Source organism: Anastrepha obliqua, chromosome 3 (genome assembly GCF_027943255.1).
Source record: "Anastrepha obliqua isolate idAnaObli1 chromosome 3, idAnaObli1_1.0, whole genome shotgun sequence".
In the NCBI taxonomy this organism is placed as follows: Eukaryota; Metazoa; Arthropoda; class Insecta; order Diptera; family Tephritidae; genus Anastrepha; species Anastrepha obliqua.
This window is the reverse complement of record NC_072894.1, coordinates 95,499,233-95,522,676: the sequence shown is the minus strand read 5'-3', so window position 1 is coordinate 95,522,676 and position 23,444 is coordinate 95,499,233. Positions and strand designations below refer to the sequence as shown.

The 23,444-nt window shown below is 37.0% G+C and overlaps 1 protein-coding gene across 1 annotated transcript in view; it reads left to right on the top strand.

Moving 5' to 3' along the window:
- Window positions 1–23,444, top strand: part of LOC129242693 (protein furry-like) — a 49,078-nt gene that overhangs the window by 17,067 nt on the left and 8,567 nt on the right. The window contains exons 6-16 of the mRNA XM_054879487.1: window positions 3,621–3,726; window positions 4,064–4,205; window positions 4,327–4,472; window positions 4,562–4,727; window positions 6,202–6,325; window positions 9,357–9,887; window positions 9,955–10,500; window positions 10,557–10,693; window positions 10,764–10,979; window positions 16,458–16,964; window positions 17,050–17,676. Of these exons, the coding sequence (XP_054735462.1) occupies window positions 3,621–3,726; window positions 4,064–4,205; window positions 4,327–4,472; window positions 4,562–4,727; window positions 6,202–6,325; window positions 9,357–9,887; window positions 9,955–10,500; window positions 10,557–10,693; window positions 10,764–10,979; window positions 16,458–16,964; window positions 17,050–17,676 (3,248 nt within the window). The remainder of the gene's footprint in view (window positions 1–3,620; window positions 3,727–4,063; window positions 4,206–4,326; window positions 4,473–4,561; window positions 4,728–6,201; window positions 6,326–9,356; window positions 9,888–9,954; window positions 10,501–10,556; window positions 10,694–10,763; window positions 10,980–16,457; window positions 16,965–17,049; window positions 17,677–23,444) is intronic.

Genomic DNA, 23,444 nt, shown 5'->3' with positions numbered 1-23,444 from the left:
TATACGGTGGAATACTTTGAGTCAAAAAAATGTTTACGACGCTCGCTCTGGACGCCCTAGCACATCAACAACCGATGCAAATTTTGAGAAAGTGAGGAAAATTGTTATGGAAAATCATCGAATCACAATTAGAGAAGTTGTTGAAGATGTCGGCATATCGGTTGTCTCATACTATGCAATCTTTTCGGAAATGAAGAGAAGTTCGTTCCAAAATTGTTGAATTTTGACCAAAAACAACGTCGCATAAGCAACGCTCAGGAATTGTTGAATGACGTCAACTATGATCCAAGACCAAAAAAAGTACGCCAAGTTCGATCAAATGTCAAGGTTTTGCCCACTGTTTTCTTCGTTTACCACGGCGTAGTGCATCAGGAGTTCTTACCACAAGGTCTTACGGTAAATAAAGAGTATTACGCTGTTTGCGTAAAGAAATACGACAAACACGCCCGGATTTGCTCACTCAGCTTTGCTTGTGAGAGATTATTTGGCCTAAAATAACACCATTGCCATGCCTCAGCCACCGTATTCACAAGATTCGGCCCCCTGCGACTTTTTCCTGTTCCCAAGATTGAAGAGCCCATAGAAAGGACGGCGTTATGTGACGATTGAGGAGATAAAACCGAATCGCTGAGAGAACTCAAGGACATACCATAAAGATATCAGGACACCGCAAAAACTCCAAAATTGTCTCCAGAGGGCTAACTTTTATTAGAAATGCCTGAATTCCGAAAGTCCTGGAACTTATGGTTCCAAAAATTCTGATTCCAATAGCAATTCTACCGATTTTTAAGACCAATCAGAAGATTAATTAAACATTTTGTGTAGATATAGGGGCAAAATACCAATTTCCTACTGAAATATAAAAATAATTGTTTAATTCTAAAATTAAAAAACAAAAACTAAGAAAAAATATATAAAACAAGAGTTAAAGAACATAATTTAAAAAATATTAATTAATTAAAATAAAGTGGTTCATAAATAGTACTGCCACTTCCTCAGGCGTTACAACACTAACAAAACTAACTTCAGCTCCAGAATTCGTATAGACAAAGTAGACAAATTAAAGATAAAATTTTAGAAGTTAATCTAAATAGTTACAAAGAATAGCATACGTATCTACTCAAAGTGTGCTCTCTAAAGAAAAAAATTATCCCAAAAGTCATTTCAATATCGTGGTTGTTGCAATTAATGGCTATTTAGCAAACCGCCAAGTTGAATTTTAAGAATTGACAATTGGAGTGTTATAATTTATAATTCAAATATGTAATAATTTGCAAAATAAAAGCCGGAACTTTATTTATAATGAATTTCACAATTTGAGAATCTACCAGCAATGAAACATTTAGTCAATTGCGATTGCGCTACCTAGGAAGATCGTGCCTTCTAGCTGACGATATTGTTACAGAGTTGCCTACAGTGGTCAATCTGCTGTCTCTCATTAAATAGTTTGTTGCTCATTATTCATTGAGTGGCATGCTGAAGGATCTCCAGATGGTTGCAAATCTTCCAAGCTTCTATAGAACTGACTACAGACATCTACAAGGCACTTATTTAACAAGCTTAAAAAATCGGTTTTGAATGGCAGCAAGACTTGGCAATGCCCCGTCTTTAAAGCCCCGAAACTTGGATCCAAAACGACATTTTCAACTTTTTTGTAAGACACTTGGGAAAGAAAGGAGACAGTAATCCTGAACTTTTAGCTATTTCCTATTGCAATACTATAATGTTATGGCCGTCTTCTACTCTGAATAAATGTAACTAAGGGTTTTTCAATTAGCGCGGGTCGATTTTGGCGCCCTGTGGCAGCCATTTTGTTTTGGTGACATCTGCCAAATCTTTTGTTTATTATTCAGTTGTTTATGCCAAATCATCATGGCAAGTTACACGATTGCACAGCACGTTCAAATGATAAAACTTTATTATCCAAATGAGTGTTCAGTAACGCAAACGTTGCGCGCATTACGCCCATTTTTCGGTAGACGTGGTGGGCCTTCCAATTCCTTACGGCCCATATTGAAACATATGGACCTAGACGACATGTAGTTCAAGCAGGACGGCGCTACGTGCCACACAGCAAACGCCCCGACATTCCATTTCAACATCTAGCCGCCCTTATTGAAAAACCCTTTACATAATGAAGCCAAAAACTCGTAGTACACGAAACTGAAATGTTTATGAAAGTAGCGGCGTTTCAATAACATTTTCTAGTTTTTGTGTGTGAAGAGATTTTCAATATTTCTTTGGTGTTCGTACCATATGCGAGGTGTGTTCAAAAAGTATCGCGAATTTTGAATACGCAGGTTACGTATATTCGAATCTCGATTTTTCTCTGGCGATATGTTGGTGCTCATGTCTCTCACTCATGCCGACGAGTTCAGCCAGTTTGAATGTTCAGTTAATTGTTGACAGCTGCTTTGACTGCACGTGTTTCGGCTCGTCTTCAATTTTTACCTACTTAAAAAGATGGATCAAAGAACCTGTATCAAATTTTGTGTGAAAAGCTAAATTAAGTGCGCGGATGCATTCCGAATGTTGTCTGTGTCATACGGAGAAGCTACTTTGGACTAAAGCAACGTTTATCGGTGGTAAAAAATGTTCTACGAAGACCGAGATGGGAGCGACGAAAAGCGTGCCGGGCGCCCGAGCACTTCAATAACAGGCGAAAAAATTGATGAAGTGAAGAAAATGGTATTGACCAATCGTCGAATCACCGTTAGAGAAGTTGCTGGGAACCTAGGCATATCGATTGGCTCGTGCCATTCGATTTTTTTTTAATGATTTGGGCATGAGACGGGTCACCGCAAAATTTCTTACCAAAACTGCTTAATTTCGAATAAAAGCAGCATCGCATGAACATTGCTAATGAGATGTTGGACTCTGTCCGCGACGACTCAAATTTACTCCAGAGGGTCATAACTGTTGATGAATCGTGGGTTTATGGTTATGTCGTGGAATCTGCCGCACGAACCAAAACCGAAAAGAGCGCGCCAAGTGCGGTCGAATGTAAAAGTTTTGTTTACCGTTTTCTTCGATTGCAGGGGCGTGCATCATGAGCTCTTGCCACAGGGTGAAACGGTCAATAAGGAATATTATCTGCAAGTTATGCGCAATTTACGCGAAGCAATCCACCAGAAACGCCCGGATTTGTGGAAGAACAAAAATTGGCTCTTGCATCACGATAACGCCCTTGCTCACACATCGTTGCTTGTGCGCGATTTTTTGACCAAAAACAACACACTAATGATACCACAGCCACCGTGACTTTTTCTTGTTCCCGAAACTAAAGAGGCCCATGAAAGGACGACGCTACGCTACGAGACGCTACGATTGACGAGATAAAGACGGCATCGAAGGGGGAGCTGAACAAGATAAAAAAAAATTATTATTGGAAGTGCTTCGAAGATTGGAAAAAACGTTGGCACAAGTGCATAATATCTCAAAGGGGGCAAAATATGTAGATATTAATGAATAAATAAATAATTTTTGAAAAAGCACAAAATTCGCGATATTTTTTGAACACACCTCGTACTACTATATATCTTGGCAAAGCATTTAAAACAAAAAAGGGCATCTGACTATCCGCTTCTATTTTGTTTTTTTTTTTTTGTTACCATTGGCAGGCCAGGCAGTTGGAGGCATCAACGACTCGCGCATTCAGGATTTAATCGTGGAGAAAGGAACAATACACACAAAACGTCATAGTGGAGAAGATCCCATTAAGACAGGGTAAGTAAATATATATATTTTGACTTTTAATAGTCTTTTGCTGAATATGTTAATGCCTGGTTAAAATATAGGTATATACTAAGTATTTTCACTCAACTACTTTTGAAAATCTCGGAGTTATGTGATTTTGGATATTTTTTGAAATTTGGAAAATACTGCACCAATTTGGAACCCTAAATTGAAGCTTTTAAAATTTGTTTATGATAGTTAACTACTCCTGTGATATATCCAATTGCATACTTTACTTGCAACCACTAAGATTTTATTTAAAAACCATCACTTTCTACGAAACAAGAATATATGTATTCAATAAAGGGAAATAAATTAATTTTTGCAGAACTTGTAAATCCGACAGCGGTATACGCGCCTTCACACAATCCACAAATAATCGTCCACCTCGCGGAGCTGATAAAATTCGTGCTGCCTCTGGGCCATCAATATTACCCCGCCCAGAAGATATCTTAATTAACGATGCTGAGGTAAACACACACAGCTACATAAATACTGCATTCGTACTTATTATTAATTAAGCCTTCGACTTAAGCATTTATTTCCTTTTTTTCGTTCCATATGCAATGAACTATGCCCGCACATAAACAGTTACGACAGGAGGAGAACGTGGAGTTACGTTCAGCTGATGCACCATTAGTACCACATCCGCTACCCATGCCAGAGTATGGTGGATATTTTGCGCCGCTCACTGAATTTCTGCCAGACGTCAGCCTGCCAATTAGCGGTTTTCATCGGTTAGTAGCCATTACATAATGAACCTTTTTCATGAATCCTTTAATTTTTCCCCCTTTTATATTTTTCGATTCTCGTATGTTACCTTTAGCTGTAATGTTGCCGTAATGTTATTAACAGACATTGTTGTCGATGGTATTCCGGGCATTGATTGGACATTGCATTTACCATTGATGTTGCACATTTTATTTTTGGGTCTAGACCACACGCGTGTAATTGTACGAGAGCACTGCAAGCAGCTTTGTATTAATTTACTGGTAAGTATTTTTTGCCTGTTCATGGCTTCAGTATGTATACAGATGCGGGCAAAAAATATTAATACAATATATAGTCAAGCAATCAGTGTCGTCATCAAGAATACCTTGTTTTGTATTTTTATTTCTTTTAACACCATGCCAGTTGCAACGGCCATTGCAAACTACAATTGTTTCTGGATATAATGAACTAATTATAATATTACGAGACCTGTTCACGCTACCCAGATAGTTCAAGTTGACATTTTTCGTTCAGAAACTTTTTTTGTGTTTTTGATTTTTTGAAATGTTCACAGCAATTCGTAAAAGGGTTACTAAAGTGGAATTTTAATAAAACAGTAAATACATAAATAAAAAATGGGAAAATGCAACTACATTTGTGGCTGGATATAATGAATTAATTACTAAAAGGCTTGTTTACGGTACCCAGAGAGTTCAAGGTTAACATTTTTCGTTCATAAACTTGTTTTTTTTTGTGTCCTTAATTTTTTTTAAATGGTCACGCCAATTTGTAAAGCGGGTACTAAAGTCGAATTTTAATAAAACAGTAAATAAATAAATAAAGAAGTGTGGGAAATTCAGTTGCATTTCTGTTGGGGTATATTGAACTAATTAACTAATTATGACAAGGCCTGTTCGGGGTACCCAAATAGTTCAAGGTTAACATTTTCCGTCAAAACGTATTTTATTTGCTCAAAATTCTCAAAATACTTATTCACAAATGCAAGAGGTCATTGGAATAAATACTCGCATTTTCTAAGGATTTCTCTCTTAGATGCTAAAATTATCTGGTGAGAGATAATATTACGTCTCTTTTTGTTTATTAATGATTTTTTTTTTTTGATTTAGCTACCCCAAATATGTTTGCGAAATATGAAACACTAACGCCTCTCCCGACTCTGAATGATTTCATGTTTTTTCTTCAAGTAAACGAATTGCATAGAAGGCACTATCAATTTTTTAGCATTCATAAACTTTTAAATATATGTACAAAGCCTTGATCTGCACTCGACAAAAAACAAAAAAACTAACGCTAATCTCAAGTAACAGCAGTCAAATTACAATTTAGGGGAATACACGTTTTCATGTTTGATTATTTTGTTTGTTTTATTGTTGATTTCTGCTAGTAATTGCTTTTAAATTTTTTTCACTATTTAGGAATTTTTAGATGGTTCACTATTTTAAAAAATTCAGGGTTCACTATATCCAGACACGACTGTAGTAAACTTGGAGAGTGTAATACAATGTTCCAAAGATTGGCATCTATAAGCAAAGCGGAGAGTATAGTATGCTCCCTTACGTTCACGATAAAGTCACAATAATTTGCTATTCCTCGTTACGTGTATTTGCTACTATTATTTTGACTGTAACTGTATGTGCTACATACATTTATATGTAATTTTCTGTATTCTTGAGTAATGCAATTTCAAATTGCAGTAATATGTATTTAATTTGTTTCCCACATTTCTTTCTTTAGATCGTTTTGCCTGAGCATAATGACCATCTGACTGTTGCTCGTATTTTGTTGAACAGCGAAACAACGAAACTTGACTTGAGGCTGTCGGTGCCGTCCTTGCCCGTGATAGATAATGTATTTACAGGTGCGTTAATGTATGAATCTTATATTGATTTTAAGCAATGATTTCGATAAATTAAATAACGTTCAATATACATAAAAAATTTAAACTTTGCTAACTTTTCCATTTGAAGAATCGAATCATATTCTAATATTTGATAAGTTTAGAACAAATCAGTTTTTGTTTTCAGTGGAATGTCATAGCCATTGTTAGGCCTATATCATAGGTTCGGTTTTAGTTTTGTGCGCTGAACGAGATTCTGGAGCCCTAAAGTGCCTACTATGTAATGGTTTTGAGAAAATGTGGGATAAAAACCCATAAAAACGTGTTTTTAGGGCTTTTAACTCCTCAAAAATCGAACTGGCTAGAGATTTCAACCCATACTCAAATTAAATCTCAAATTGTACACTATAATAACCATGCAGCGCTAGCTTAAAGTAAAAAGTTGCTAAGTCCACTTTTTCTAAAAACAACTAACAAAGCAGTAAAAATATATTATAAAAATGTGCCATTGTCAAAAAAATCAAGCTACCAGATTTATTTATTTTATGAAATATTTTTTATTATATTATATTATAATATTTTAGATTATATTTTATAAAATACTCGCTGAAAAAAGGATAAGTCCCAAAGAATACAAAAACAACGTTGTGGAAATATATTCGTTTGGAGTTGTCTAGCTTGGAATACGCGAATGATATGGATTGTATTAGAAATGTGGCGAAATAAATACTTGAAGAAAATAGTTTTAAAGATTTTTATTTTTTTGTACTTAGCAACTTTTCACTCTAAGCTAGCGATATGTAAGTTAAAAAAAAAAAAGAAAAGCTTTGAGCGAAATGGAGTTAAACTTTTGAGATACATTGATTACGATCGAATTCTAAATTATAAAACTTCGATGGAGCTAAGCTCCTTTAAATAGCTACTCGAATGTTTTTGTGTCGCTGATTACACATTCGTTATGTGGGAGAAAATGTAATGCACCGTTAACAAAAAAAAAAGAAAAATTTTCAAAGATCAATGCAAATTTGAACCACTTTAAACTGGCGCAATATTATACCAAAATTGAATGGACTACAAATATGCATACCCAGAATTTTTGTAAAAGTTCTGACTAACAGGCTTTAAAATTTTGAAGAAAATTTTTTGATTTGTTTCAAATTTTATACAAGGTTTCAAATTTTGAGTTATACGGTTTTTGTTGTAATATGAACTAACTTTACAAAAGAATAACAAATAGATAAATAGTCAGAGCTTTGCAATATGCCGCGCTACTATTACTATGAACAAAGGTGTGTTTATATGTATGTATATATAATGTGCTTATTCTCTTATTTAAAAAAAATATTGTGCAGTTTTTATTGCCCGTGATTAAAAAGTCTCTTTAACCTTGAAATCATTATTTTGGAAGAAATTACGTTAAGTAGCCCCAAAAAAATTTCAAAAATACTCATCTTTGTTATGGCCGGCCTTGGCTATCATCCAAATTTCAAAATTTCGAGAAATGGTTGAAGTGTGGAGCTTGCGTCAAAAAATTGCAACAGATTTCTGAATATTTTGTGAAAAATTCAAGCCACCATTATTCATTAACCGTTTGAGTACGGCAAAATTTTCTTATGCATATGCTAAAAGTCCGGGATGAAATGCGTAGAATTTTTTTTTTATTTGGGGGAAAAAAAATTATTTTCACGTATAACAAAGTTAAATGAATAAAAACTGCTACTGATATTACTACAACTGCTCTCAATAATTGCGTAAAGTATACTACCAACAGCAGCGTCTTCGCATTCTCGATACAAAACAAGACAAGCGCTTTCGCGCTGCGCTGTATTTTTGGCATACGACAAGAGAAGCACAATAGCGCTTCCCCGGACTCAAACGGTTAAGTTCTTGCCTTGCATTAGCTAGAACACCAGGGAAATGTTTAGGAGCTTTACAATATGAGAAGCTGGAATGTATCTCGAAGTTAGAACTTCAGAGTTACATTCACAAAATACGCAGACTTATTGCATAGTTTTTCCATGAAGAGCGTTTCCATGGCGGAAATTAAACATTTTGCTCTATCTTGGAAAGGTCCCTCTGGTGTTCGAAGTTGACTTGCCACTGCATTAAATTTTTTTTTTTCTAATTTACTTGTTGTTTGTTGTAATTTAGTTAATATAGAAAACAAAAAAATTCAAAAAGTCGTTTTGTTTTTGTTTTGTGAAAATTATATTAAAATTATATTTTATATAATTAGTTGGATAAATACAAATATATACAATAACTTGTTAAGGGGGAAGTCTACTGTGACAAGGGAAAAAACAGGCTTATTTTCCGGATTTTATTTCTAACAAAATATTGCTCGTACATAAAATCTATTTAAACTCTTATCTTTATTATATATTTAAGTTTTTGAAAAAAAAAATTTAAGTCAAAATATTCAAAATGGCCGCTGTGGCACTTCTGCAAGCGCAGGTCCGCTTTTCTTAGGTGCCTAAACGGTGTACATGAAATCTTACGTTTCGGTGATCTAAAACAAAAAAACAAAATATTGTTATCATATACATAGTATTGACTCTCGTCTGACGTAGGATTATGTCGATAAAAAATTTTGGCGTTGAAAAAAAAATTCTTGAAATTTTTTTCTTTTTTTTTGCCTAAAATTGATGTTACTATTGTTTATAACAATTTAACAAATAACGATATCAAAAAAATCCTATGTCAGACGAGAGACACTATTACAGAGAATATATAATTAAATTTTTAAGCTGATTCATTTATCAGAACTCGAGATATCGTGTACACCGTATAGAAAAGCGGACCTGCGCTTGCAGAAGTGCCACAGCGGCCATTTTGAATATTTTGACTTAAAATTTTTTTTTCAAAAACTTAAATATATAATAAAGATAAGAGTTTAAATAGATTTTATGTACGAGCAATATTTTGTTAGAAATAAAATCCGGAAAATAAGCCTGTTTTTTCCCTTGTCACAGTAGACTTCCCCCTTAAATAAACTTTTTATAATAAAAAAAAATCCTAAAAAATACTCTCACTATTCTGACTTTATTTTTAGAATCGCATCAAGAGTTCGACAGTTACTTGTACAACGTTAGTTCTTGTAATTTGCCAGTCTCGAACTCAAGTGGGATGCATGCGCTGGGTCATAATGTCAGCTCTGTCGCGCCGCTGACGGCCGTAACTGTGCAAAATGCTCATACAGCATATTACACAGTAGCGCAACAGCAACAACAAGCGCAACACACAAACCTGCAACATCCACCGCCACTCACTGCTCAGCTGCAGTCACAATCGCAACAGCAGCAACAACAGTGCCAAGCGATTGGCCAACAACAACAGCAGCAGCAGCAGCAGCAAAATCAACAGTCTGGCCAACAGCATCAAGTTGTCTTGAATGTTGGAAACTTGCAAATAAATCCTAATACATCAGAAAACTCTGAAGTACCATTAATAATAACGGATGAAAATGCGCCACCACAACCTGGACCCACCATTCTAATCTCACATGTAATCAAAAGTTTGTTAAAGTTTCTTGCTCAAGACACCTGCCAACCATTGTGGAACTACGAGGATATCACAGCCAAAGGTGAGTTGTGCGCTTAACACACGGTTTTTCGTTTTCTTATCTTTTCTTGGATGGAATTTCATTTCAGTATGGATGGTGAAGTCAGCTGAACAGCTTAGCTGTTTCCTTAAGCACATGGTGAAAGTGTTTGCAGATAGTTACCCACAGGCACGCATTGCTGAGCGCTGGGCACAAACAGCACTGCAATTGGGATTATCTTGTTCGTCGCGTCACTATGCTGGCCGTTGTCTGCAAATATTTCGTGCGCTAAATGTGCCCATCAATTCACGTATGCTCTCCGATATACTATCTCGCTTGGTGGAGACCGTTGCCGAGCAGGGGGAGGATATGCAAGGTTATGTAACTGAATTGTTACTAACTTTGGAGGCGGCTGTTGACAGTTTGGACTCCGACTTCCGTCCGCTGGATGTAATGAAGGATATCTTCAAGAGCACGCCGAATTTGAACAACAAAGACGGAGGACCGAATTCCATTTTGCCAGGCAAGAAGTCACCATCTGGCGGCATTGCACCACAATCACCAAATTTCTCCGTTCCTAGCCACGCACGCAGCACCAGCTATTCGGTAACGTACTGCGCTCGGAAAAGCACAAATTCACCATGCGACAAACAAGGTTTGTTTTGGTAACCTGCAAATAATTCTGCATCTAAAATATGTGTATATTTGTAGTTGAATTGCGAAATCGCGCATCTGGCATGTCGGGAATGTCTGAAATGGAAAGAAATGCGGCTAAGTTTGGTGGCTCGGCGCTTTCGCGTTCACGCAGCGCGCAAAGTTTGAAAATGTTGGGCGATAGTGCCACACAAGTAATTGACCTTCAGCATTTAATTAATACAACTGGTATTTTAACTCTCACATCTTTCTTCTCTAATACAGGATGATAAAATGACCATTCTGGCACAATTATTTTGGTTGTCTGTCTCACTGTTGGAAAGTGATTATGAACATGAATTCCTTTTGGCAGTGCGTTTGCTGACTCGAGTGCTGCATCGCTTGCCCCTTGATCGTCCTGATGCTCGAGACAAAGTTGAGAAGCTCCAACAACAGCTCAAATGGGCAGGGTATCCGGGCGTCCATGCACTGTTACTAAAGGTAATATAGTATGCGGAAAGAAACAACAAATGCAAAACTGCTTTTGTTGTTATAGGAACAGTGTAAAATCTACGAAGGTGTATGCGCCTGCAATTACAAATATACCACTTTCAACTTCAATAACCTTCAAACCAAAAATCCCAGCTTCGAACATTTACTATCTGGTTGCTATTCTGGTAGCCATGCTACGCAACAACAATCAAGAATTTTATATTATTTTATAAGATTTGGCCAACGGAATCAAAATTGTGAGAGTAACTAACGGCAACGAAGTAACATCAGCACTGTCTTCGTGCATGACCAACACAATCTCAGCCACAATCGTTGTCATATCTCTTATTATGTCAGCAAATCAGCTGATTCCTACAATTTCGCTGAGAGCCGATTAACGGTTTGATGCTGGCCACACCTTTGCATTCTGTACATGGTGGAGACAACGACATTAAAACTGAAACACGTCGAACTATTCTCCAAAGTAAAATTAGGTCGGTAGATATGAATTCTCTCATTAATAGTGCTGACCACTACGACACACCCCTTGTGTCCAGCGGCACACAGTCATGATCAGAAATTGGTTGATATTACTAAATTTGAAAATTTGAAAAGGTCGAGCCAAGGAGCACCAGGAGATTTGGTGGCTCCTAAAACACTCAGGCTAAAGAGCCCATTGTGTTTAAAGCTCTGGAAAGGGGGTAGATAGTCAAGGAGCGAGTGAGAAAAGTATCAGAGAAAGAGATAGAAAAGAATAGAGACAGAGATAGAGATAGTTAGTGCTGTGAGAATTTTCCAGATTCTTTGGCAAATCTGTAAATATCCTCCAGTTTTAGAGAACGAATATTACTCATTCTCATGACATCGGAACCCAATACTCGTAGTCGTGCTCTAGCAAGGGCAGGGCACTCACAGAGAAAGTGCTCAGTGCTATCCGCCTCCTCCAAGCATGACAGGCATACCGGGTCCTCGATGATTCCAATGATGGTCATATGCTGACCCCATGGGTTGTGTCCTGTAATGATGCCGACCATCAACCGAATGTCTTTCCTTCTAAGTTTTAGTAGAAAGTTTGACAGTTTACTGTTCGGACTTGTCACAAAACACTTTGCAGTTCTGCAGCGTTCTAGACCGGACCATCGCTCTTTATGTAGATTGCCTACATAATCGCTGATCCAATTCTTGATTCCTGCGGGACTGATTCCGATTATTGGCTCTGGCCCCTGTGGGGCACCGCTGATCCACGGTTGGCCAATTCGTCGGCAATTTCGTTTCCTTGTACACCGGAGTGTCCCGGAACCCATATAAGTACAAGCTACAGGACTCTCAATTAGGAGATTAGCCAAAGGTGCGTCAGCATTAGCGGGCAAAGTGGAATAAGCACTTGAAGACTTTTACTTGTATCCCACCAAAGACAGTATCAACAATGATAACAATGACAACCTCCAATTTCACCTCTGTCCCATTGCCGGGTGTTCATCACATTCTATAATTGTACTCTGCCAGACCCGACGCGAACTGCGAGTTATTTTAGCCTGTAATTCATTTTACAACCTGCGGTGAGAAAGGTTAAGCGTCGTATTTCCGGAAGAATGGACAAACTGCCAAATAGCAGTGCGCAATTGCTTCCACCTGTCAGACGTTCATATGTTCAACAAACACTTGAAAGCCTGTAAACCAAGTGAATTCCTGTCGGTCGGTATCTCTAATTCTGCCTGTAGAAAAGTAAGGCAGCAAAACAATACGGCTTCAACGTAGTGTGCAACTTTTAACGCCAAACACTTGGATAAATCGTAGCCCATGCTCCAACAAAATTTTTGTAAAAGTCAACACGTATTTCGAGGCACTTCATATTTTCACTTGGGTGCACATAGTCGTATATATACATGACACTCAACGTCTTCAATAAAAACATTAGACTACGTCTAAAATTTAGTCTGAATCCGAAAATGTATGTGTTACATCAGCATTTCGACACTTCGCACAGTGGGTGGGCTTATTAAAAAGCGCGGCAAAAAATGGAAACTATCCGTTCTATTTGACATTTGACATAGGCCACTTTTGCGTTGAGATTAAGAAAACTTGGAAATGTGCATGGTCACTCAACTGTAACGCCTACCTCCAATCGTAAAAGCAGATGCAAGACATTACAGTCTCTAAATTCGTATACTAGACGGTTATAGGTATGCATACAATGACAAGAAGGTTTTGTGTTTGGACGTAAGGTATTATTTATCGCTCCCACTTTTCAAAACTACACTTTTTTACAGTATTTCTTACATTTTACGTTTACATTTTATACAAATTGGGGTGATTCTCACTTATCAGAAAATGGTCTCAAATCAAAAAAACTATCTCAAGACTGATAGCATCTTACGTACATAGCAAGAAATATTTTCACTGCTCCAGTTTGCCAAATAGTAAAACGGTAAAAGCAAAACAAATGCTAAAACCAAGAAACTACAATCACTACTGTAAATTTTTTAAAGTTAATCATGACTGGACTCTTGACACTGTCCACCGCAGAAATGGCAAACGATGCCTGTTACTTTTCTTATATATATTTATATTTCAATTAAATTGTGGAATATCTAAGAAAGAGGGAGGTCTCGGAACCCAATTCTTATTATTTTTTTTTTCTAATGCATCAACAAATATAATGATCGAATCAGAGGCAAACTAGATTTTTAAGTGTATTTAATTAATAGGTGAAAAAAGTGGCAAACTAGGTTTTTAAGCGAATTTTAAGATGAAAAAAGTTTTCGCATAAATATTTAAACACCACAACAAGTCCCTTGCAATAATAAATAGAAAAGCTTAGGTTGTTTAAACATTTCTGTGTTGTCATAAAAAATTATTGTACCTGAATATACTCTATATACTCCAGTTTTTTGTCATTAAATTTTCCATTTTATCGTTTCTAACCCTAAACTGCGGAATTAGCAATATGTGGCGTCATGAAAACCACGCCATCCATGGCTTTGGACATCATGCTACATCTGCCACCCCTAGATTTCTTCTGCAAATACTTAGCGGCCTGCTCCGCTGTAAGGCTCAAAGCGAGCTCCCAATGGAAGACTGTCACACAGGGACATTCAACCATCTTAGACTCCTACACGGATATATCCAGTGACTGTGATTATCCTTCTCCCATTCTCTGCTTCGAAAGGAATTTCCTAATGAAAATCCCTTCTAGACTGGAATGGTTTGAAAAAGATCCAGCACCCAACACACCCGTTAAGATCTACACGGACGGGTCTAAAATGGATACCGGTGTAGGATCAGGGTTATTTTGCGAAGAGCTTTCTATTAGTGAATCCTTTAAACTACCGGATCACTGTAGTGTTTTTCAAGCGGAAATAAACGCTATTCATGAAGCCTTAAAATGGCTAAAGATAAACAGGATATCATCAACGGATATCTGCATTCTATCAGACAGCCAAGCTGCCCTACGAGCCCTGGATGCATTCCAAACAACATCAAGGAGTGTCTTACGTTGTCGCCAATCTCTAAATGAGATGGCCAAACAATATCGTATAATCTTGTGCTGGGTTCCAGGCCACAGAGATATACCAGGGAACTGTAGGGCAGACCAACTTGCAAGAGAAGGTACCTGTATGCCAGACATAAGTAATTTTATGGAGATACCTCTCGCAACTTGTAAGCTTCTCATTAAGGACGCATTAATCAGGTCTACAAATCAGAGATGGATTAGCGTTAACACCTGTGAAATTGCTAGGCAAACATGGCCAAGGCTAAATTTACGTCTGTCCAAGAGTATTATAAAGCTGATGAATAGACTTCAAATCAGGACCTTAGTAGGGGCCCTCACAGGACATTGTCTCATAGGAAATCATGCAAAGAGATTAGGCGTTTACACGCATGATTTCTGTCGTAGCTGCAGAAATGAGGAGGAATTGGAAACAATTCAACACCTTTTTTGCACATGCCCAGCTCTAGCCAGAGGCAGGAACCGATTTTTAAAATCCTACTTCTTAACGAATATAGATAATCTATACATTTTAGGTATCAACAACCTTTTACGCTTTGTCAAAAGCTCAGGATGGTTTAATATGGAGAGGGAAATGTAGCTCAGCCCCCGCGGTTCACAACGGACCCATTTCGTGGTCTAAGTGGCATCGTTGTCTCTATGTGCGATGCGGCTGCCAAACCTAACCTAACCCTAAACTGCCAAATTAAAGCCGGTGCAACGGCAGAATTGTAAAAAAGTCCAGATGCTCCAAAACAATGTATTTGTTTGTTTACAAAAAATGCCATCGTATGTTTTCAGTTACATGTTTTTGTATTAAATATTTCGGCAAACATTTCTCCAGCTTAAAATGAACCGTACTGTCGCTTTTCGCTCTCAATTTTTGGTTGTTAAGGGGGGATTCTACTGTAAAAATCAAATTTTCATGGATTTTGTTTTCATACTTGTATTAATTTAATTAGTAAAAAAAAGTTTAGGGTTACATAAACACAGGTCTTGAGTGTACAAAAAAATTTTTTAAATTTATTTTCATTTCAAAATGGCAGCTGTACAGCCGCTCCCCCGAAACGCCTTTTGAAATCTGCCCACACTGTCGCGCATTTAAAAAAAATCTGAAATGAAAAAAACCAAATTTTTTTTATTATATATCATTATTTTTAGTTGTTAAGCCTATTACTTGCAAAAAAAAAATTTTTTTGTAAAATTTTTGAAGTTTTTTAAAAAATCGACATTTTTTTGTTGTCATTTTGTTATTAAAAAAGGGGTTATAAATAATAAATGTTTTCCCACCATAGCTTTAAAAACTAGTAAATATTATTAAAAATATACTATCAAAGTTTGAGCTTGATATGTTAATTTTTCACGGAGCTGTGATGTGGGCAATTTTGAAAACGTGGTTTCGAGAAAAACACGCTTAAACAATTTTTCATACTTACAGCTTAATCAGCTATTCCTGCCCCATATAACATTTCGTCTGCTCTTAATATTTCATTATCCTCTTCAAGAAGAGCCTCTGTACGAGCTTTTCGGGCTTCGTGGGTGGATTCAGAGCGACGTTTAACCTTTTTCTTCTCACGACGATTGTGGAGTAGGGAACGTCTTATCTCTTGATCAAGCGCATATGACCGTAAACCGCTCGAGCGCTCAGTTTATACCTGCTTTGTTAAAACTTTTATAACTTGAAAACTATTCAAGATTTCTTTTTAAGATTTTCATGGAACATTCTGGAGTTGTTTTTGAGTATGTTTCAACAAAAAGTAAAAAATCGATTTTTTTTTAAGTTTTACAGTAGAGGCCCCCCTTAACGACTTTTTTGGCGTTAACGAACGTCTACTTGCAAAAATTAGTAATAACTTTTACAAATTTGTATGTTATCGAACACGACTTTTATTAAAAAAGTAACATTTACTCAAAACATTTTACTCAAATGCCATATGAAGCATTAATTTGTTCATTTCTTAAATACGACTGTTCATTTCATATTTTTTCCTTTTCAGGGTTGCACTCACACCTCAACATACGAGCCCACCATTACCCTGCTTTCTCAGTTCGCACCGATGCTCAATTTGCCTGTTTGCGATCCGACACAGAGCTGTGCATTCCCAATGAATGTCATTTCTTTACTGCCATACATGTTGTTGCACTACGAGGACGCCAATGAGATTTGCATACGTAGCGCAGAGAATATAGCGCAGGTTTCATCGGAACTTGGTGCCAAATTAGAAAATCTCGGCACTGTGATGACACTCTACAGCCGCAAGACGTTTTGCAAGGAATCATTTCAGTGGACAAAATGTGTGGTGAAATATTTGCACGATACATACGCGCATATGGGCCTGCATATGTTGGCCTTCTTGATTGAGGTACTGGAGAAGGGCCCACAACAGATACAGGTGCCTGTGTTGAATGTGATACATTGTATGTTGCACTATGTTGATTTGTCCGCGCCACAAGCACAAACAATTAATAGCGATTTGTTACGCGCCATCGGCAAATACTTGGATGTAAGTCAGAGTAAAGGATTTATAATTCAAATATTATAAAATAAAAAAATTTATTTCATTAAAAATTTTAAATGATTTTTTCTAGACCGCCAATTGGAAAGATGCATTGAAGATACTCAAATTAATTGTCACACGCAGCTCCTCGCTGCAAGTAGTGCCGCCAAGTGAAGGTTGTAGCGCCGGTTTATCGTTCTCCTTCTATGGCACATATCCGGATTCGGATATGTTCTGTAAAAAGGAACTTGCTGGTCGCACGATGGAGTTCACATTCGACGTATCACAAACGCCTCTTATAGGGCGACGAATTCTTTTAAAGACAGATGATAATCCCACCATAATAGGCGGTACACACTCTTCGAATGCCTCAACGAACACCACCGTGACAACAGCCAGTAGTGCAACAGTTTTAAATAATGCTGGTGGCGGTGTAGCTTGTTCAGTAGGCACACAGCAGCGCAATGCTAGTAATATGGCAGGGGCAGCGGGTAGCAACAATTATAATACAACATCTACCGGAGCGCACTTGCAGCATAATAACAGCGTGGTAGGCACACCGAATTCACCACGACGCAGCGCAAGCCTCTCACCAGCCGATTCGGCCTCACTTAGCGGTTGGAAACGGCCGTGGATGTCTCAAGGCAGGGTGCGCGAGTGCCTTGTGAATCTGTTGACCACTTGTGGTCAACGTGTAGGATTACCTAAGTCACCATCGGTATGTATGAACTGGCGGTGTGCAGTGCCTCACAATAGTTTAAAATTGACAGCTTCGCAAAAACGTAAAAGTGCTATTTGCTTTTTATGCAGCGACTTATTGCTCGGTTGCTACTTAATGTAATTTTCAGCTCAGACAGCAGGAAAGAAATAGACGATGTATTGGGTATTAATAAGTATTTAGTAAATATAAATTAGCGCTTCCAATTGTTTTTGGACTGCGCTATGTTAGAAATATTTTAAATTTATTTTACTTTCGTTGACCTGCATGCTAGTTTCCTCTTTCTTCTTTCATACATACATATAAACAGTTTGCCTTCCTTATTCCTTTTTCATCACATAAATATAATATTTAATTCATCATTGATAATTAACCTACGAAACCCGCTTACCATTTCTCGTTTTATTTCCATGTTAAATTCGTTTCGTGATATACAAACAATTATTGCTCCATGTCAAAATTGTGTTTCAGGATGATTTCATTAACTCTATTTGCTCAAAGGTAGGAGTATAAACCATTTTGTTAAATTTAAATGAACTTTACAAAAACTTGTATTTACTTCGCTTAGCTTTTTTGTTGTTCCACAATCCTATTATGGCATTTGTTTCTGTTTGTATGCTTTAATTTTGTGTCGTTGCTTTTGATTTTCGTTTACTCACTTAAGGGAGGGGTCTAGGGTTTGAGCATTTTTTTTAATGAATTTTTGAGACTTTGCTTTAGAGATATGAATAGTGAAAATGTATTTAAACTTTTTGTACATTATAAAGCATCATTTCAACAATATTGTACTAAATTTTTGTAAGAAAATATCGGGAAATAAGCCGGTGAGGTAACTTTTCCGAAAACGCCTTTTCTAAAAGGTGATTTGCGGTGACTATCGTATCTAGTTGTAGAATCACCTGAAATAAAAAAAACAGAATTATTTGGTTAAATTATCACCAAAACCTCCCCCCCACTGGCTCCGATTTTTTTTTTCATTTTTACGTTGCCAGCGCGTTTTTGAAGCAAAAAGTGCGATTTTCACTGATTTTTTCGCTGTATAAGTGGAAACCGCCCTTAATGTAAAACAAAAAACTGAAAAAGGAGGGGGAGGTATTTTATATATAGAAGTTATATACCAAATTTGAAAAGGATCAGTTAAATATTGTTGAAGTTCTAATAGTCACGGACTTTGAAAAAGTGGTTTCGAGAAAAACGCGTTTGAAAAAAAGGTATTTTTGTAACGCTCCGCTCCAAACGCTCGCAGCTGTCGCAGAGGAGTGGGGACAAAAACGTCTATAACTCCAAAAGTTTTGCTCCGATTGAGCTGAAATTTTGGGACAATATTTTTGAGATGATTTACTATAAGAAAAAGCTATTTCCAAAAAATCGATTTTTTGAAAGTCAACCCTAGACCCCTCCCTTAACATGCCATATTTGTAATCTATATTAAAATATAATTTTAAATATTATTTTGTAAAATGCTTTAAAGAAAATTCAATTTACAGATATAGAACCCATATCTAGAATATTTAAGTACATGATTCTCATAAAAGTTGAATTATTGGAAAACAGATTTTGAGGTCCTTATAGTACCAGCTTATTCACGTGTATTGGCAAGATTTTCATGACCAGTGCAACCTTTTCCTCTTTGAATTATAGGTTTGAGTTCTTGTTTTAACGAATAGAGGGTATACACAGGTATGCTGTACAAGTGTTAACACGTACTAGCATCATCCAGTAGGCGAGATTCGGGCTATTGAAATAACCGCTTCAATTCTCAAGTCTACATAAATAGTTAAATAAAAATTATATCCTCTTGAAAAAGCATAATTAACACATTGACTGCCACGTCGGCCATATATGTGTGACACTGTACTATGCGGTTTACGCCTCGTCGGACACATATGTCCGACACGACTATTATTCTCTCTCGCCATGTCACACAGCAACGATTGACGATAAATATGATTTTATTGCAATAATAAAATATATGGGTTCCCATGAAATTTCTGTTATAGTGGCTTCGGCGCATCTCAAAAAAAATTTTCTTTTCGACATTCCGTAACACAAATATTATCAACCAATAGAACGCGATCAAGTCTTCTTGTTTACTGAGCATGTAATAAGCTTTGACTTGTTTCTGTTTGCAAAAATAACGGATTCAAACATCAAAATACATTGTCGTCATATAACGTTGTTTGGTGTTTGTTTGCAAAAACAACATACTCCCAATTGTTTTGTCGTGCATATATGTCCGCCATGGCTCTGAGTTAAAAAAAGTCGGTAGGCGCCACGTCGAACATATGTGTGTGAAATACTAATTAGTTAAAAACTGCCTCTTTCTAAGCAGAAAATATTACCAGCACTACCCTAAATTCCAATTTTGACGTCTCTGATGAGATTAAAAAAAAAAAAATGCTGTGGCCCCAGAGCATCTTATTTGCTGAAAGTGCCTTGGCAGTCAATGTGTTAATACAATATGTTTTCCAAAAAAATATTTTATTTTACTAGATTTGGGACCCAAATTTTTGGCAGCTAACTACACTACGTTAACAAAAAATTCAATATTCTCACTTTGTGAATATTAAAATATTTAAAAAATCTTCATAAAATTTCACACTTTTTAATCCGAATTGGACAAAAAAAATTCAATTTTCAAACTTTATGCAAATTAAAAAAAATTGAAAAAGCCTTCAAAAATGTAACACTTTTTAATCAGAATTAGGCCGAACTCGTCCTATTTGTGGTGTACATCTTAATGTTTTTCCAAAAATGGAGGGACCTACAGTTTTGCGTCGTCTACGAACGTCATTGTCATTGCCTGCCGAGGATCGACCGCTATCAGAAAAAACTTGTTCTATTATTTTGCTATTTCACGCACGGAGATTCGAACCTATGCACTCGCGAATGGTAGTCGTTCGCCAACGCATTAAGCTATGGCGGACGCAAGTGCAAGTTTCAAGTGGCTCAAAGATCGTACATTGAAATATAAAAAAAAATATTAAGCATTCGTTACATGCAAGTTTCCTTAGCCTACCATTAGGTGGCCACAATAACAGCGATTAACTAGCTCGCCGGCTTAGGCTTAGATTTGCCTTTATCTGTTGTGATGAAACATTTTGGACAACTAGCCAATGTGCCATTTACCAGTGCGCTCATCTACGGCGTCCGATAATGGAATATTTCTTGTCAAACGTATTCGGATTCACTTGTGATGAGATTCAAACAATGAATTTCAGTTGACTTTTGTGTTCAACTCGCTAAATGTATTTCCGAGATCATCCAAATGATTCAGTATACATTAGGGGATTATTGTTTATCCCATACGCAACTTTGCGAGTGGTGCAACTGTTGAGAAACCCTTACGACAGACCAAGTCGTCTTCAAAATTGATGATCATCAGAAAACAACGAAAAGGTGTATGATTTCATTCGGAATAATAACAAATCGTCTATGAAAAGTCTAGAAATGGAATATGGCATTTTTCAGATTACTGGGTATTGATTTTTGATCGACTTTTTAGGTATTCTTGAACTCAAGTTATCGTCTGTGCTACACAAGCTAACATATTTAACAGATGAGCTGAAAAGTCCCGCGCCTAACAAAGAAAACATGTTTTTTTTGTTAAAAAATTTGCTTTATTCATCAACGTAATTAGCAACGCAATTCCAAAAACGCAACCATTCCAGCGACGATCTAAATATTCAATACCACTTTTGTAGAACGATTTATCCTTTGCCTCAAAATATTCCTCAGTTACAGCGAAAATCTCTTCATTCGAACGAATTACTGGCGAGCACAATTTGGTGAATACGGTGGGTGTGGGAGCAATTTGAAATTCGACTCATGCTGTATTGCCTCTGTGTTGTTTGACTTGTGACACGGCGCGTTGTTGTGTTTTGGTCAATAGTGAGTCAACGCGGCGGCACCCACTTTGCACAGAGCTTTCTCATAGTCAAATGCTCATGCAATATAAAGCCAAGACGTTCTTTTGATATATTTACGATGTCAGCTAACTTACGCAACTTCACTTTTTGATCTTTCAAAACGATTTTGTGGATTTTTTTATGTTTTCTGTTGTTAACGCCCCATTTGGACGTCCACTGCGATGTGCATCATCGGTTTCTCTACTACCACGTTTGAGGTCAGCATACCGTCGTTTTATTGTCGTTTCTGACAAAGCGAAACCCCGATAATAGTTTTCAACTCATTGCTTTGCTTGAACGGTATTTTTTCCATCAAGAAGCAGTGTAAAATTAAAACACGAAATTCTTTTGAATCCATTGTTTTGAAAACAGCAAAAGTCACTCTTACACAATAACTCACGAACTAATGAATATAATATTATGAAACTTCAACAGCTGTCTTTTTAAGCTTAGTACTAACTAAAAATGAGGTGAATGCACTAGAAGTAGTGTCATCTATGTGTTGGGCACGGGACTTTTCAGCTCCTGTGTTACGACCAAAAAATTGATCGTTTCCGATCAAGAGTTGTGAGTGAATTTCTAACAAATTCATCTGATTTGGCGCTTCGCGACATTTATCTACATAGTCTCGAAACAGCATTTAGCGTTTGGAAAGTGAATCAATTGGCGTCATTCAATCCCAAACTATGCCCACCTACCCAAAAGACATTCCTAAAAATGGCATAAACCCTATGATCAGAAAGTACCGCGAATGTTTAAATAAAACAAAACATACTTAAATTTCAGGCAAATTTATTTTACTTCCTTCAAAATATGACCCGTATGAAGCAACACACATGTGCCAACGTTTCACCCAGTCCTCCATGCACCCATGGCCTTCAGCTCCTTCGTCGCCCTCTCTTTGATCTCCTCTATCGACTGAAATCTCCTTCCATACCAGGTGAATACGGTGCTTGCACGATGGTATTTACTTGGTGTTTGGTCAAATAATCCAGCATAATTTTGACTCGGTGCGATGGCGCGTTTTCATCATGCAAAATCCAAGAATTGTTTGCCCACATTTACGGCCGTTTGCGATATACAGGATCTCTCAAACGCTTCAAAACGGATAAATAATATTCTTTATTGACTATCTGGCCCGATGGAAGGTACTCATGGTGCACCACGCCTTGGCAATCGAAGAAAACAGTCAACATCATCTTTACCTTTGATCATAGGGTATATCTCGTTTGATAACTTGGATAAGCATGCAAAATTGTGTATAGAAGCAGAAGTCGAATATAGTTATTAATTCTACTTATTTCACAGTAGAGATTTGAACAAAAACTAAACTCGTGAAGTTGGTGTCATAGTTATTTCTATCTACATATAAAAGTACGGTGATTTTTGGAATATAGAGATTATATCCAAACCCCATTTATTTATTTATCGAAAAATAACGGCGGCCGCCGTAGCCGAATGGATTGGCGCGTGACTACGTGACTCCGTATTTCTGCCATGAAAAAGCTCCTCATAAAAATATCTACCGTGCGGAGTCGGCTTGAAACTGTAGGTCCCTCCATTTGTGGAACAACATCAAGACGCACACCCCAAATACGAGGAGGAGCTCGGCCAAACACCCAAAAAGGGTGTATGCGCAAATTATATATATATATACATATATAGGTATATAACCAAAGTAATGTGAATTTAGAACCAGAAATGTTGCGCTATCGATTTGTTAACTTGCTCCTCATAGTTGGCTTGTAACGCTAAATATTATATATTTTTCTGGCATATAAGTGATTGCTTTTCGATGTATGTACCTTATAGGTATGTGAAAATGTAACACTGCAGTGTACATGTGTTTTATTGTACGCC